The following is a 17290-nucleotide window of genomic DNA, read 5'->3' as shown; positions in this document are numbered from 1 at the left end:
TGCGCTTAAAGCAAACAGAATATATGTACACAAATACATATATATTAAAGAAAGAGGCAAAAAGAGAGAGATAGAAAGAGAGAGAGAGAGATACAATGACAAATGAAAGATAGAGAAACGAGTCATAAGCTGTGACATATTTGACTTTCTTTTTGACTAAACGAACAAAATAGAACATGAATTTATCTGGAAAAAATAAGAAGGTGATCTAAAAGTAACTGATTGATCGATATATGCAATCAATGGATGTAATGTATCGAAAACAATCGATCAGCGTAGATGCACATCTCCCCAAACCGAATGATTTCCATCTCTCTGAACTTGTTCAAATTTCCACACCACAGGAACTCCTACTCCTACTCCGCCCCCCTTCGTTGCCCGCTCGTTTTCGGTTAGACATACCCTAGACATGAGACGAGACCCCCGAACAAAGTTATCAGACCTGCCCCCTAGCACCATCGGAAGGCACTGAAAAAGAAGAGCTCGACGAAGGAGTCGGGGACATCGATAAATGTAAATGTGCAGTGTGAAGGGAGAGGGTGAGTGAAGAGTGGCGGTGTGTGGGGGTAAAGGGTACAGCTATGTTATAGTTATAGGTGAAAGAGATGGCAATAGGTTGGGAAGGAGGAGCAGGGCAGGGGGGGGAAAAGCATTTTTATTACCGAAGTGAAGTCGTAAAAAACTAAATTATTTTTAAGTTTGTAAATTGTGCGAGCACTGCTTGAGCGAACATTCTCTCTGAGATGTTGCGTCTCTCTCTCTCTCTTACTGTATCTATCTCTTTCATAGTTTGCCACTAGCTTAATCCCCCACCCAGTGCCACCCTCCCCCTTAAGCGCTTTGGTCAACGCAGGCTTGCATTCTTTGTGTCACGTTTCCATCGCTAGATGCCAGAACTGAGAGCAGCAAAAAAGACAACAAGAAAGAGATGGTGAGCGTATTAGAGAGAGAGAGAGCGCATGATAGATTGTCGGCGGAGAAGATGCAGAGGCAGAGGCAGAAAAACAAATTTATGAAACGTCATTTATTCATAATGAGCTTTGGCGAATGGGAAAAACTGTTGGCGAGTGTATCGAAGGAAAGGGTATACGAGAGTCTGGTGGGGAGAGAGAGCGAGTCTGGCTTGTGTGTGTGCGTGTGCATTGCATTTCGAGTGTTGTAAAGCGTCATAAACTTATCACAGTCGAATGCGGCGGCGGTGAGTGTGTTCCTGCATGTGAATGCATAATGAGTGGCATTCGCTTTTGTTATTCATATGGCACAGATCCCCTTCAATTGCTGCTGTTCGATTATATTTCTGGGATATTCATTTTTTTTGTTTATTTATTTAAATCTGTGAGTGCAATCCTGAGCTCCCGAGTTCTTTCCACTCTACAGTAGTCCCAGGCTTCTGTGGCAGGCATAACATTCCCCCAGAGAGGACGTGTGAATGATTTTATTATTCAATGCATTTCGAAAATTTCCTTGCACTTACATCAGAGTAGTTCTCCTCAGCTTTGGCTCTTTCTGGTGCTTCTTTTTAGTTGAGGATTCTCCTCGTTCCATCCTCCTCCTCACGCACACGCACACCTTGCGACCTCACTCACATGTTGATATTGATGTTGCTGTTGCTGTGGCAGGGCGCTGCGCCTATTCGCGGCCATTTTGTATACATTTTGCATTAATTAAAAGCAGAATAAACAGCAAAAGCAGCGATCGCGCGCTCTCTGTCGTAGAAAAGAAAATAAAACTGAAAAGAAAACACATTCTGATTTAAATGTGATTGTTTTTTGGTGTTGCTTTTCATCGCCTCCTTCTGCTGCCTCCGCCACTTATCTTGTTCCGCTCGGGGCGTATGACATGGAAGGGTAAGGCTTTGTGTTCTCCATTGCCACGCTTTAGTTTTAGGCATTAAGTGCGATGTACTCCGGCTTACCTTATGTTCAACATACTCTGGTTATATCTGCAGGCAGCAGCAGGCAACAAGCGAACGGCGCACAAGTCAAATAAAAACAAAAATACAACAGAACAGAACAGAACGCAACAACGAATGTGGCGACGCTGGCGTCGTCGTCGTTGTCGTCGTCGTCGTCATCGGCGTCGGCGCCTGCTTCGGCGGCAAGACACAGCTGCACACGTATACACATACAGTTGCGTGTGCGTGCTCTTGTTCTCTTTTGCTCGCTGAGAGCTTTGCAGTCGACGCCAGAGCTGTGCTGCGCTGGCCCCCCTCTGCCACGCCACTGATTAGAAGTGTCTTTGGCTTTTATGTTATTGCCGCCTGCCCGCCCTGCCTCTCGCCTCTCGCGGTCGTCCAATCTGTTATGCTTACACCCTGTACTTGTGGGGGAAAAGGGGCTGTATTTGAAATGAGATGCTCTCATTGCAAGATTGTTTCAAGAGCAGTTTGATGTCTATATTTCTATCACAATGCACAGCCAGTATTGCGAAACAGTGGATACCTCCTAGTCGGAATGGTGGACTTACGTGGATCTACAGCGTAGCTTTCGGCGCGGGCTCGCTCTGCACTTGCGATTTTCAACAAAATGTAGCTGTCGCTGTCGCTTTTGTTGTAGACTTTGTGCACGTCTCTGGAAGTGCATTTCTTTTGATTACTTTTGCCAAGTCAGCGAAGAGCCGCTCTGCTGCTGCTGCGGCGCGGTGCTGTTCTTTTTGTTGTCGAGCTTTTGTCCAGAGTGTTAATCGAATTGTGACTCTCAAAGATACACACATACATACCTATGGACGTATGTATGTATGTTGCATACACACACATACATACCTATGGACGTATGTATGTATGTGTATGCAAACGAGCGTATCTGAATATTTTCTTTATTGTGTGTGTGTGTGTGTGTGTGTGTGTGTGTGTGTGTGTGTGTGCTGCAGCTAAGAAAATCAAATTGCAAACAAAAGAACGAGAACTTGCAGCAAACGGTATCTGTTAACAGTACCAACAGTAAAAACAAAAATTAAAAACTACAAAAAAACCGAATAAAAGAGAACAAACAAATCAAAAGCCAAATGCGCCCACGAAGCAAACGCAACAAAATGCAAAACAGTCGACATTGCTATCCAACACTGTCGACGCCCTTGCCCAACACCAGCACTGTACGACATTGCACTCCCTGTCGTCAGGCTGTGGCCTAAAATCTCTCCACGAACCAATCGGATTAAATCTTTAATTTAAACGCGTCTCCAAACTCGAACTCCAATCTTGTCTGCTATAAGTACATATATCGCGTATACGTATGTGTCCAAACATCGCCTCTGACTGTGAATGTCTAACTTATTCAATACTTAACTGAACTTTGCCCAAGTCCAACAAGAAAATCTATAAACAAACTATCTATGAATATTTGGGTAAGAATTACGCTACTAAAAGGATATCATTTTTATAAGTAATTAGATTTATTTTTAATTAAACCTTTCTGCTAAAAAGGAAGATGCCAAAACACCCTATAACTATGCCTTTCATATCGTTCCACTCTTAAAAAATATTACGAAAAGTCTTTTTAATTACCATTAAATTTTAAATGATTAAATTTTTAATTTATTTATTATATATTTTTTTGACCGTTACTCATGCATTTTTTGTGCCTCTTTCGATCCGTTTTTAGCAACAAAAATTCCTTAAACGACCAGCGGAGGATTTTGACAATGGCGCCGAGAACTTTGAGCCGCCGCATAAGTTGCCCAACAACAACAACAACAATAGCAACAACAACAACGGCTCGAATGCCAACAACAATGGGAACAACAACGGCAACAGCGGTAGAAACAACTCCGGCAACAGCAACAACAACGGCTCTGAGAATCTAACCAAATTCTCGGTGGAAATCGTCCAGCAGCTGGAGTTCACGACCTCTGCGGCCAATTCACAGCCGCAGCAGATCAGCACGAATGTCACAGTGAAGGCCCTGACCAACACCTCGGTGAAGAGCGAACCAGGAGTGGGCGGCGGTGGTGGTGGTGGAAACGGAGGAGGTGGAAACAGCGGCGGTGGTGGCAACAGCGGAGGCGATCAGCAGCAGCAGCAGCACCAACAACAGCAACATCATCCCCAGCAGCATCAGCACCAGCAGCAGCAGCACCAGAACCAGCACCAACAAGGCGGCGGACTGGGTGGCCTCGGCAATAATGGGCGTGGCGGGGGTCCTGGCGGAATGGCCCAGGGACCCGGAGCTGGCGGACTCGGTGGCCTCGGAGTCGGCGTCGGAATGGGCATGGGACCCAACATGATGTCCGCCCAACAGAAGTCGGCCCTCGGCAATCTGGCCAATTTGGTCGAGTGCAAACGGGAGCCCGACCACGGCTTTCCCGCTCTGGGCTCGTTGGACAAGGACGGGGGCAACGGGCAGTTTCCCGGGTTTCCCGATCTACTGGGCGATGACAACTCGGAGAACAACGACACCTTCAAGGATCTCATCAACAATTTGCAGGACTTCAATCCCAGCTTCCTCGACGGCTTCGATGAGAAGCCGCTGCTGGACATCAAGACGGAGGACGGCATCAAGGTGGAGCCCCTGAATGCCCAGGACCTCATCAACAGCCTGAATGTGAAGTCGGAGGGCGGTCTGGGACACGGCTTTGGGGGCTTTGGCGTCGGAATGGGCATGGATAATCAGGCCATGAAGATGCGTGGCGCCGGCGGTGGTGGTGGCTTCCCCAATGGCCCCAACGGTGGCGGTGTTGGTGCCGGCGGCGTGGGAGGAGGAGGAGGCGGAGGACAAGCCTCCGGTGGCGGGAATCTCATGTCCGAGCATCCGCTGGCCGCCCAGACCCTCAAGCAGATGGCCGAGCAGCACCAGCACAAGAGTGCGATGGGCGGCATGGGTGGCTTCCCCCGCCCCCCGCATGGCATGCAACCGCAACAACAGCAGCAGCAGGCCCAGCAGCAGCAACATGGCCAGATGATGGGTGGCCCTGGTCAGGGCCAGCCCGGGCGCTACAACGACTATGGGGGCGGCTTTCCGAACGACTTCGGCCTGGGTGCCAATGGCCCGCAGCAGCAACAGCAGCCCCAGCAGCAGCATCTGCCGCCGCAGTTCCACCAGAAGGGTCCTGGCCCAGGTGCCGGTCCCGGGCCTGGCATGAATGTCCAGCAGAATTTCCTGGACATCAAGCAGGAGCTCTTCTATTCCTCTCAAAACGATTTCGATCTCAAGCGCCTGCAGCAGCAGCAGGCCATGCAGCAGCAACAGCAGCAGCAACAACAACAACAGCAACATCACCAGCAGCAGCATCCCAACCCGAATGGCCCCAAAATGGGTGGCGTGCCCAGCTTCAACAAGCAGCAGCAGCAACAGGTGCCCCAGCAGCAGCAATTGCAACAGCAACAGCAGTACTCGCCCTTCAGCAACCAAAACGCAAATGCGGCAGCTGCCGCTGCCAACTTCCTCAACTGTCCGCCCCGTGGCGGTCCCAACGGCAGCCAGCAGCAGCAGCAGCCCGGTAATCTGCCCCAGCAGCAACAGCAGCAGCAGCCGGGCGGCGGGCCACAGAGTGGTCCCCAGCAGCAGCAGCGTGGAGCCAATGGGCAGCAGAACAATCCAAATGCCGGGCCCGGTGGCAATGCGGCGCAGCAGCAGCAGCAAGCGACTACAACAACGCTGCAGATGAAGCAGACGCAACAGCTGCACATCAGCCAGCAGGGGGAAGGCGCGCACGGCATTCAGGTGAGTCAATATGCCCGACATCCAGTGTTCCCAGTGTTACTCGTTGGCTAAGGGTATCCCAGGGTATCTTCAGGCCCTGCCACAGGGCCCAGAAGTAGCCCGTGCCATACCATGCCATACCATACCGTAATATAACGCCACTTAATACCATTGACACGTACAGTGGCGCCGAAAAAAATAGCACCAGTAGGGACGACCGTCTTTATTCCTTCAAAACATGACTGTCCAACATTTACTGGACTTTACTATAATATCATGTAGCTTTATATGTCTCCTCTCTGAGAGAAGTGTGCTTACTCTCTCAATTCTAACGGTTCTTATAACATTAGGCAATTTTGCGAAAGAGGAGCGAAATGGAGCACCAACAAAAATAGCACCAGTAACTGTTTTATGTAAAAGCTTATACTTCTCTGAGCTTCTTGATATTTTAAGTTCTTGACTGAATTAAAGATCGGTGGCTTTAGGTGATTGTGACAAGAAAGTTACAAAATTTAAGTAGTTATGGGTCTTGGAAAGCCCTAAAGTGAAGAAAAAAGCCAAAGGATCAAAACTTTCATTTCAGAAGGCAGGTGGCTAAGGTGCTAAGGTGGGGCAAATTGTCGGTTGTTGAAAAGAAATGATAAGAAATGCTTTGAAATATGTTTCCAACAAGAAACACGTGGAAGAAAGGCCGCGATATTCCCATTTCTGGTAAAACTACTGGTTCGTGAGAGCAAGGAGGACCCATTTAAGTCGGCCACAGAGCTAAAGCAAGGATCTTAAAAAATCGGCAAGTACCAGGAAAGTTAGATCTTGTTTACAAGAACGTAAAATGGGTACTCGTAGTCCGAGAAAATTCCACTTCTCACGGGAAGGCATAGGGCAAAAAAATGTTGGTATGCAAAATAGCACTGAAGTTGGGCCAAAGAAAATGTATAAACATCCTGTGGTCCGACTAAAGACAAAATTTATTTTTTGGTGTAAAAGGGACTTGTTCTTGTGTGAAACGACTACCGAATGCAGAATACAACCCCCTGACTCACATGTAAATTCATTTGACATAGAAAAGCAAGAAAAATCGTATGGGCATGATTTTCGTACTATGCAGGTGACCCAATACATGGCACAACCCCATTATGGATCAACATGTCTATGTCAATATCAAAGAAACAGTGATTCTGATTTATGCAGAATACGAAATAGAGTTGTTTTGTGTCTTCCAGCAGGAAAATGACCCAAAACGATCTAGAAAGAGAGCTCGAAAGTGGTTCGAGCACAATTCTCTTAGTGCAATGGATTGGCCTGTTCAGTCTCCAGACTTGAACCCCATTGCTAATATTTTGGGTCAAGTTAAAAAATATGTTGCTAGTGCGGAACCAAAGAGCAATAAAGATCTTTGGGGTATCCTGCATGGTTCGTGGATCAATATCCCAAGGAAAAGATGCGGAAATTAGGTGAGCTTTAATGCCAATATGTTGAGCTGCTGTTCTTGCTGCCAAAGGCTTTACAACAAAACGCCAACCTTTAAATACAACTAAAGTAACATATTTTACAAAAAAATTTGGAAAGTTTCCTTGTATTTTATAGTTTTTTGATTTCTTTGTAAATTGGTGCTATTTTTGTTGGTGCCCAAATTTTTGATAAAATTCTTCTCTTTTCAAATATTTTCATTTGGAGTTTGCAAATCATACCAGTGCTCTGGGATACGATAAATTATACCTTAAAGTTTACATATTGGTCTTAACAACGTTCATTAGAACCATTGTTTAAGCTAAATCCGTCAATATAGAAACATTAGTCCCCTGGTGCTATTTTTTTCGGCGCAGCTGTATGTAAATTTCCATGAATATTTGAATTATCAGCGTAACTAAGTCAACGGCTTTTCCGCAAAGTCCCGAAGCGAAGCACCAAAACACATAAACCACAGACACCGCACACAGAGAGAGAGAGAGAAAGAGCGAATTGCTTGTCCGGGGGTGGCTCTCCGAGCTTTGAGTGAACAACACAACACTCACTCAACTCACCCTCCCCTCTCTTTGTGCGGAGCTTTCCACTCAGTTGTCACTGTGGCTGGATCATAAATCATGTTGGGCAAACAAGCCTCGCAAACGAACCTTTGACTTTCTCCCTCCCTTCCGCTCACTCGCTCACTCGTTCTCTCTCTGTCTATGTGCTTGCGCTCTCTTTTGGCCGTGCTCTCACGCTGCCATTGGACATTTAACCCTCCTTAGCCCCTTGCTCCAAGCACAACTTTATCTCTGTCCATTAATTTTACCACACATCTGTTCAGAAAATTGCCCGGCACTGCTCGGCGTTCGGCTTCAGTTCGTCCTCGGCAACGAGTGGCGTGTGGTGTCGGCGTTCTCGTCATTGTCAACGCTCTCTCGCTCTTTCCCCCCTCAGTGTCCCGTTATGTGCACCATTTTCATTACGTGAGCCACGAGCAGAGCTGTAAAAGATGAAGCGAGAAAAAACGAAAATTGGGAAGAATGAAAATGAATCGCTGTGGCTGTGGGAAACTGCACGGGAAAGAAGGAGTCAGTACATAGAAGACAAAAGATATATTGCTATAAGAATCCTACTTTTTAAGGGATTTCAATACATCAAATGACTGTTGGAAGAGCTACAAATATGGCAAATTTCTAACAGAACTATTACGTTTCAATTCAACGATCGATGATAAAAGAATTATCAGAATTATATATCACAAATCAAACTAAATTGCCACCCAAAAAAGCAACAAAAAAACCAAATAAAAATGCCAAATCTTTTAGACTTTTGTGAAATTAACGATTTTTGAACCCATTATTGCATTTACACTCGTAAAGTACTTTCATGTGTATATTCGGACTTTTATAATTGTTCATTCATTTAATCATTCAGTGTATCTCCTCCGGGGGCTGGCATCGCTGTCATGTGGAGGAGTCGCAGCCTAAAGCAGTGCTCTCACAAAAGCAATATTCCCAAGCCACATGGGCTCACACACACACACACTGAGTCAGGCACAACCTAACCCATATTCATTATCCGCTTCGAATTGTTTTCCTGCTATTTCCACAGCAACAACAACTACATTTCATTTACAAAATGAAAGTGGAAAACATTTTAAGTTAAGTTCCATGTCGCTGAGTAGTTTTCATCAGAGAAACTAGCCAAAAAGTACGAAAATAGAGAAGAGAGAGAGAGAGAAAGAGAGACCGTTGCTTGGCTTTGGCGAAAAAGGACACGGCTCTGGAAACAGGGTTCGGTTTTTCGGTTTTTTTCGGCCACGGCAACGGTCCAAGCCAAGCCCATTCCGAGCACAATTCAGCTCAAGTTTTGCCATGAATTTCGTTCATGCATTAACCCTCAGCAGTGCCACCCCCGCCGCCTCTCCCTCTCCCACCTCTGTGCATATAAAACTAGTTGAAGCAAGTTGAGAGTGGCCAAAAGAAGAGGCACTAGATGGTGGGAGGAAGAGACAGGAGAGACTTGTTGACGATTGAGGTTTAAATTCTCTCGGAGGTGGGAGGGTTTATTATAATGTTTTTTTCTGTTTTACTGTTACTGCCCATCGTTATACCCGATACTCAAAATGAGTATTGGGGTTTATTAGATTTGTGGTAAAAGTGGATGTGTGTAACGTCCAGAAGGAATCGTTTCCGACCCCATAAAGTATATATATTCTTGATCAGCATCAATAGCCGAGTCGATTGAGCCCTGTCTGTCTGTCCGTCTGTCCGTCCGTCCGTCTGTCCGTCTGTCCGTCCCCTTCAGCGCCTAGTGCTCAAAGACTATAAGAGCTAGAGCAACGATGTTTTGGATCCAGACTTCTGTGATATGTCACTGCTACAAGAATATTTCAAAACTTCGCCCCGCCCACTTCCGCCCCCACAAAGGACGAAAATCTGTGGCATCCACATTTTTAAAGATACGATAAAACCAAAAACGCAGAATCGTAGAGGATGACTATATGTTTTAGAATGTAAGATCTCAACCAGATTGTATAATTATTATAGCCAGAATCAAGAAAACAATTTCATTCTTTCTCGCTCTGTCTCTCTCTAACACACAGGTTTCATGGTCGGTTTTGCCAATTACAAAATATAAGTTCAAGGATCTCAGAACCTATAAAAGCCAGAGCAACCAAATTTGGTATCCACACTCCTGTGATATCGGACCTTAACCGTTTCGTGTCCAAATTTCGCCACACCCCCTTCCGCCCCCGCAAAGGACGAAAAACTGGGGCATCCACAAATCTCAGAGACTATTAAGGCTAGAGTAACCAAATTTGGTATCCGCACTTCTGTTAGATCTCACTATAAAACGTATATCTCAGAATTTCGCCCCACCCCCTTCCCACAAAGGACGAAAATCTGTTGCATCCACAATATTGCACATTTGAGAAAACTAAAAACGCAGAATCATAGATAATGACCATATCTATCAGATTGCTGAATCTGGATCAGATCAGATCATTTTTATAGCCAATAGGAACAAATAAATTTGCAGTGGCTACGCAGCGCCCGACGTCACGCTCAGACTGATTTTCTGTCTCTCTCGCACGCACTCTTTGTCGTGTCGTTTAACATTAGCTGCGTCTGCCGGAGGAGAGCCATACTGACTTAGTATCGGGTATAACTGTAGAGTTGCGGTGTCCGCAGCAACTCACAACGTTCCCCCTCGTTTTTTCTGTTTTACTGTTACTGCCCATCGGATATGGATTGTGTGAGCCCGAGGAATTTGCATCTAGTTTCAGTTGAACCTTTCAGGAGTTGGCTGCCATAATCAAAGAGGAATAAATCCTTAGCCACATCTTTAGCTGCTTATCAGGTCCAAGACACAACGCAACACAACTCGTATACACACTCAGGTCTAACGATATATTTGCATAGGACTCATTAAAAATGACCCCAAAAGTGGCGTAGCGAAAGGGGTTGCAAAAAGCCAAAAACATCATCGGATTCAACGAGTTTGTTCCTTGCCTTCTCCCATCGCCCAATAATAATACAAATAATAAAGGAGGAGGAGCAGCAGCAGGAACAGGCAACGTGTAAAATGTACCCTAAAATATGACAAGAATAAATGGAAGCGAATGAGTGGAAGTGAAGGAAGAAAAAGATTTTCAAGAAAAGCGGAGCACAGCTCAGGGATATTAAAAATGTAAAAAGAATTTCGACCAGAAAGGGGGAGAATGCTCTCCGAGAATGCCTTCTTCGGGCAGCAGTTGCATAACGAAACGCAGTCGAAGCGAACCCCGAACAGAACGAAAGTTCAATGAATTCAAAAATGTTGGCCATTCTGCATGTCCTGCATTAACTCGTTAAAATGCCACCAGCAACAAACTGCAATCGACAACAACAAGAACAACAGCGAGAGCTGTAGTTCTAGCAACCAACAAATTTGTTTCAAATATTGTCCTATAAAAATGGGTAGAGGAGAGTAGTGGATGAGGGATGTGGGAGAAGATCCCCGGCCTAAAGCGTCATCAAAATGACAGGGCGCACAAAAGTATGCAACGGAAATGTGCAAAACGTGAAAATGTGCGGACATTATACTTGCCAGGATGGTTTTCTGGGTGGCAGGGTATCAGCAGAGAGGGGGGATAGCAAAGAGCGAGAGCGAGAGAGGCAGTGAAAGAGATAGGGTCATAGTCATATCAGATTTTATGACCTGGCCTGGCCTGGCCTGGGCGACTTAATGAAGTAGCACGAAAGCGAGTAACACATGCGACCCCACAGGCATCTCCAGGCTCCAGTCGCAGGCCAACTCCATTCCCAATTCAAAATCATGTTGTATCCAAACAAAAAAAAAAAAACAATAAATAATTTATAACCTCCAAAACGCAAACAAAGAGAAAGCCAGAGGAGAGAGTGGGAGAGTGGGGGAGATCTAGGCGTAACAGGACAATGCGCAGGCGTCAAGGCAATAAAAGCAAATCCTGGAAAGTCACTTTTCATGAGGGGGAGATATAGGGACGCCAGCAAAGATGCTCGCGAACTCTTCGCATAACTCGCTTCTCCTCGTTGATTATTGCTTGCCCCGATGCGAGGGATTAACCTCTATAAATTTTGCCCCCCCCCCCCCCCTCCAGCCAAAAAAAAGGGAGTGGAGAGAGGGAACCTATTTACGAGCCTGAACTTTTATGGCCAACTAATAGTAGAATGAACACTGAGAGAAAAGGTACCCATCAAATGGAGCAATGCTCATGCATGGAGTTGTAATTGCCCAGTACTTTCCCCCTTTTATCCCCTCCATGCATTCATAATTCAACGAAATTGTTGCTGCTGTAGCCATGTATCCCCCCTGTTTGGATACACACAGCCCCATCAAACGCTTGCCCTTCTCCCTATCTTCGTTTCTGTTTCTGATTCAGTTTCTGGTTTCCTTTTACGTTTGAGGCCCTGCCATTACCTAACGCATTTGATGCTCTCAAAGGTCACATTATTTACCTTTTATATTCCCATTCGTGTCAGTTACCAGTGGGGTGGGGAGGCAGGGAGGGGAGATATGTTAAAGCCGCTGATGCTTTTTGGCGCATCGAAATGTTTCCCTCTCTTTCTTCCCTCTGGCTCTCTCGCTAGCTCGTTGCTTTTTTGGCCTCTGGTGGAGAAGGATATTTCGTAATATTTTCATTTGAAAAATTCAGGTGTTTTGGAAAATGGGAAATGCAAAAGGCGAGGATTTGGTTAAGTGATTTGAACAGTTACGTTACGTCTTTCTCTCTATCAAGCTTTTCCTTTCTTGTTGGTTTTTCGCTGTCCAATAAAGAAAACTTTTGATCGTTCATTCCTTTACTTTCCGGCAACGATCCTCTTTCTTCCTCACACGAGCTTTCCATGTACATACACACATACGGGTGTGTGTGTGTGTGTGTGTGTGTGTTTTTGGGGATTATCTGGCAGCTTATGGCAGCAATGTCCTTCAGTTTATTCACACTTTGCCAGCATTTAACTCTTGTATTTCTGTTTCCTGAGCTTTTCTCACTCCTTTCCTGTTTCCTGTTTCCATGACCATTCCCACTTTTTTGCCTCCTGGCTCCACTTTTCCGTAGTGATTGCTGCTCGCTTTTTGTGTCCATTCACAATTTTCCCAGAACTGCTTCGTTCATTTTCTGTATTTTCTGCAAAACATTTAATATTTGCGCGTGTGCTTGCACCACCCTCCCCCCCACTATCCACTACCCCATCTACAGATGTGTGCGTGTGTGAGTTTCCCCATCTTCAAGCTGATTATTATGCCGGCTTTCACCTTCTCGGAGGCATCGCCTGGGGTTATCAAAGAAAGAAGACTGCGTATTTTGTGGGGTAGACACACACACACACACACAGACGCACAAGCCACACAGATAGACATTTAAATATTTCAGCATTTAATCTATTTTAATGGAAATTATTCGCGAACAACTAAGTTTAGCTTCTCCTTTTGCTGTTTGTACTATGTTTTCTGCATTTTATCTTCTATAATTTGCTCTCTCTCCCTCTCTTTCGGTTGAATTTTTCTAATCTCGACTTAGCCAAAGAGCGAAAAGAAAGAAAACAAATCCTTGCGGACGCGAAAAAGTATGCTACACTTTTCGTATAACTCTTTTGCTTCTGCCAAAGACTATACAATACCAAGATGTCGCATGAGCGACCAAAAAGCTGTTCTATGGCGGGGCCCAACATTAGGACCCAAAAAGCACGAGGGAGCGCGCGGGGTTTCAATTCCCTTTTCGCCTGTACTTCGTCTCTACCGCGACCCCGCTGCCCATCGGTTTCGTCTGTTCGGCAATGCCTTCACCGTCGAAGCGGTGGTCGCGGATCGCCGATGTCTTTGGAGCGGCACAGTGGGACCTTTGGCCGTCTCAGCTTGCTAAATTAGTTAGTTAGTCAATAAATATTTGCACACTAAAAATAAGGTTAAACTTTGAGTGCTTATATCTCCTAAACTAAAACTATCTTGAAAATTCGATTGGAAAATTCTCTATTAGATGCGTACATTAAATTTATCTAAAGCACTCATACAATTTTTTGACTAGATCGGCTGAGTCCCCACTGTGCCGCGCCAAAGACATCAGCGACCACGCTGCCCTACGGTTTCGGCACGCAGACACTGACATGCTTTCAGTGCGCTTGTGTGTGAAGCTAAAAGCCGTATATGCTGCGGGCGAAACCGGTTTATGGCCGTGCCGACCTAGGACATACACACATATACACAACTACAAGCATATTTCTGGGTTGGCTCGAGCTCGCGCTGACCGAGCCATTGACGAAGCCGAGTAGCACTTCTGCAAACATCTCACGTCCCATATTTATAGGCTGCCATGGCATAAAAAACGATTCCAACCAGGAGGCTCAGGGCTTGCCAAAAAGATTTACAAAATGTTTTACCACGAGCCTCCAGTTTCCCTTCCTCTCCTTCTTTTGGTGTATCTGGAGATAGTCTGGACTTGCCCCGTTTTTAGGGGGCGGGGTTGAGGATTAGCCAATTCCCTTTGCATTTGCTTAGGAGAAAAGCTAAAAGTTTTTTGTTATCACCGACTGCAGTCCGACAGAGACTCGTATCACAAGCGAGTAAAAACCCAAGTACTATTTGCACAATTTGTGGAAATTTCATGCCCCTCCCACTCCCCCATGTATAAATCCCCAACTGAAAAATCTCCCCGTCAAAGCCCAGACAAGAATCCTGGCCGGCTTTGGTCAAGTGACAATTGTTGCCAACGAGGAAGGAAGGGCGTGCGATGGAGATGGGCTAACGGCACTAACAGCATTTCAAATTCCATTAAATTGTGTTGCTCTGGTCACACACAAAATAATTTCAAGTGGCATTTTCCTGGGTTTCCCTCGTTCCGCGTTAACAACAAAACTCATTTCATTAACTGCCCCCAAACAGGACGCACAATCTGTTGCCCCTATACGCACACAGACACACACACACATTCACAGAGTGACACTTACATACATACACATTTTTTTTGTATTCTATTACTTTTATTATGCTTTAATACTAGTTCTTATATAAGGTTAGCAACTAGTTGTGGGGGTCTGGGACTGTGGTTTGTTGGTGGGGTAATGGGGCGTAGCTATGCGGTACGGCCGCAAAGCATTGCTTCAATTACATGCAGCAAGGTACTTGGAACGACTTGGTGGTCACCCTAATGCGCTAGCCAGACGTCTAATTAACCCGCCAAGGAAAAGAAGACTCAAAAGGAGTCATCCACTGGATCTCCCTACTAGATCCCTCCTATAACATCTCATTAACTTTTTGTAAATATTCTAAATAATGTATGTACCTACTCCATATATGTAACATTAAGTTTAAGTATGTATCTCCTGTGATCAATTGTTTTTCCCCTTAAATGTAAAACTAGATTAAGTTGCCACGAAAGGTAGCAGTAAACTTGTTTACAATAAAATACAAATTTTCCACATGAAAAAAAAAAAAAAAAAAAAAGCATTGCTTCGCACAGCCGTTCCTCCTTACTCCTCCGAAACTTTCCTTTCCCTTTCCGCTCTCCGTAGTTCACGCATTATAGTGGCGGCGAACCTAGTGGTGGCATCCCACGCCTTGGGATTCGCTACCATGAGCGGCACGATCCCTCCGACGCTAATGCTGGTGGCTAGCTCATCCTCTAGCTGGCGCCGCTCGTACTCGAAACGGTGGCATTCAAAGAAGACGTGGTGAGCGTCCTCCACGATACCTCGACCACATGATGGGCACCAGTCCTCCGTTTCGTGTCCAAACCGCTTCAGGTACGATCTGAAGCATCTGTGGCCGCTCAGCACCTGAGTGAGGTGGAAGTCCACCTGTCCGTGCTTCCTCTCCAACCACAGCTTGATATCCGGAATCAGCTGGTGGGTCCAGCGTCCTTTAGTCGAGGAATCCCACTTCATCTGCCACCTCCTGACGGTCTCGTGCCTGGGTGATTCTCTCTCGACTCCGGTGGGAGGATTGTGGGTGTCCCTGCGAGATAGCTCGTACACCTCGGCCCTTTCCCTCGCTTGCTCTGCTATTGGGACTAGTCCCGCGATGACCAGTGCGGCGTCGTCAGATATGGTTCTAAACGCGCTGGCGATCCTGATGGCACATAAGCGGTGCGTTGCTTCGACTCCTCGCATATAGCTCGGCACCTTCGTCGCTTTGGACCACACTGCGGCAGCATACAGGAGCTGAGAGGAGACGACGCTGGGATCAGCTTCCTCCTTGCTTGCTTTGGCCCCCTGGTGTTGAGCAGGATTCGCGAGAGTGCTCGGCAAGTCTGTGCGGCCTTTGTGTTGGCGTACTCCAAGTGCTCTCTAAATGAAAGCCTAGTGTCCAGCATTACTCCTAGGTATTTAAGAGCCCTTTGCGAAGTAATGTCGTGTCCGCCGACCGACACTCGGGCCGTCTCCACCTTCTTCCTGCTGCTAATTAGAACAGCCTCGGTCTTGTGGGCCGCCAGCTGTAATCCCGCTATGGCGAGCCACGTCTCCACGGCACGCATTGCCCCGTTTGCAGCTGCTTCAACTGCTGCAAGGTCCTTGGCTACCACTACGATGGCGACGTCATCGGCAAACCCGACGACCGTCGTGCCCTCGGGAAGGCTCAGTCGCAGAACTCCATCATACATCGTATTCCACAGGAGCGGCCCCAGCACCGACCCCTGCGGGACTCCAGCAGTCACTCTATATGATCTTATCCCTTCGCTCGTCTCGTACAGCAGCACCCTCTCACTGAGGTAGCTGTCCACTATTCTCAGGAGGTGTTCCGGGATCCGTAGCCTCCGTAGGGCTTCCATCGTTTTACCCCAGTCCGCAGAGTTGAAAGCGCTCTTGCCCCGCTTTTGGCCCGCTCTCCAGCGGGTCCCACTTATTGCATTCTCCGCTATGTTGGTGACTATGCCAAAGGCATCCAGGGTTGATCTGCCTTTCCGGAAGCCATACTGGTTGGGCGACAAGCCGCCGGCATCTTCAATGGCACGGCTGAGCCTACGTGCAATGAGCTTTTCGCATACCTTCCCCGCGTTGTCCAGGAGACAAATTGGTCTGTACGAGGAAGGCTCGCCTGGTGGTTTCCCTGGCTTATTGAGCAGCAGTAGCTTTTGAATCTTCCACCTATCGGGGAAGGTACCTTCTAGCAGACACTTATTGAAGACCTCGGCGAAGGCGGATGGCTGTAGTGCCAATGCCAGTTTTAAAGCCCTATTTGGGATTGCATCCGGGCCTGGGGCTTTTTTGCTGGGCAGGCTCCTACCGGCTTCCAGGATCTCCGGTTCCGTGACCATTTCGATGCCCGTGATCTGTGCGTCGCTTTCTAAGGGGCCTGGACGCCTCTTTTGCTCGCTGGGGAACAGGGTGTGCACTATGTCCTCGAGGGTGCTGGGGTCCGTTGGCGCCTTGCTCCCGGCACTTAGCCGCTTCATAACGATGTTGTAAGCCCTGCCCCAGGGGTCTTGTTCCGCTGTGTCGCAGAGCTGGAGAAAGCATTCCCGCTTGCTGCTCCGAATTGTATGCTTCAGTGCCTTCCTGGCGGTCCTATACTCCTCATGCGATGTGACGAACCGAGTCGTGCGTCGCGCTCTCTGCATAGCTCGTCTGGCCCTTAGACACGTTGTCCGGAGCCTGTCGATGTCGGCGTTCCACCACACGATTGGCTCGTGGTGCCGCATGAATGGCTTCCGCTGTCTCATGCTCCTGTCACAGGCCTCCTCCATT

General features: G+C 46.9%; 1 protein-coding gene and 1 long non-coding RNA gene across 10 annotated transcripts in view; one reads left to right on the top strand and one right to left on the bottom strand.

Moving 5' to 3' along the window:
* Positions 1–17290, top strand: part of LOC117185936 (neurogenic protein mastermind-like) — a 170321-nt gene that overhangs the window by 140001 nt on the left and 13030 nt on the right. For 7 of the 8 annotated variants that reach the window (XM_033398865.1, XM_033398859.1, XM_033398858.1 and 4 more), the window contains one exon: positions 3600–5657. In XM_033398865.1, coding sequence (XP_033254756.1) covers positions 3600–5657 — 2058 coding nt within the window. Of the gene's footprint in view, positions 1–2873; positions 3343–3599; positions 5658–17290 lie in introns of those variants that run through there. The other variant, XM_033398864.1, reaches the window with a different exon arrangement.
* LOC117194205 lies at positions 1010–2609 on the bottom strand. Of its 2 annotated transcripts, none has more exons than XR_004474773.1 (3): positions 2467–2609; positions 1475–1729; positions 1010–1390 (listed from the first exon to the last, which is right to left on the bottom strand). It is a non-coding gene; the product is annotated as an uncharacterized LOC117194205 (long non-coding RNA). The 2 variants fall into 2 exon arrangements; XR_004474772.1 differs by lacking the exon at positions 2467–2609 and adding an exon at positions 1916–2012.

Source organism: Drosophila miranda (genome assembly GCF_003369915.1).
Source record: "Drosophila miranda strain MSH22 chromosome Y unlocalized genomic scaffold, D.miranda_PacBio2.1 Contig_Y2_pilon, whole genome shotgun sequence".
Lineage (NCBI taxonomy): Eukaryota > Metazoa > Arthropoda > Insecta > Diptera > Drosophilidae > Drosophila > Drosophila miranda.
This window is presented reverse-complemented; position numbering and strand designations above follow the sequence as displayed.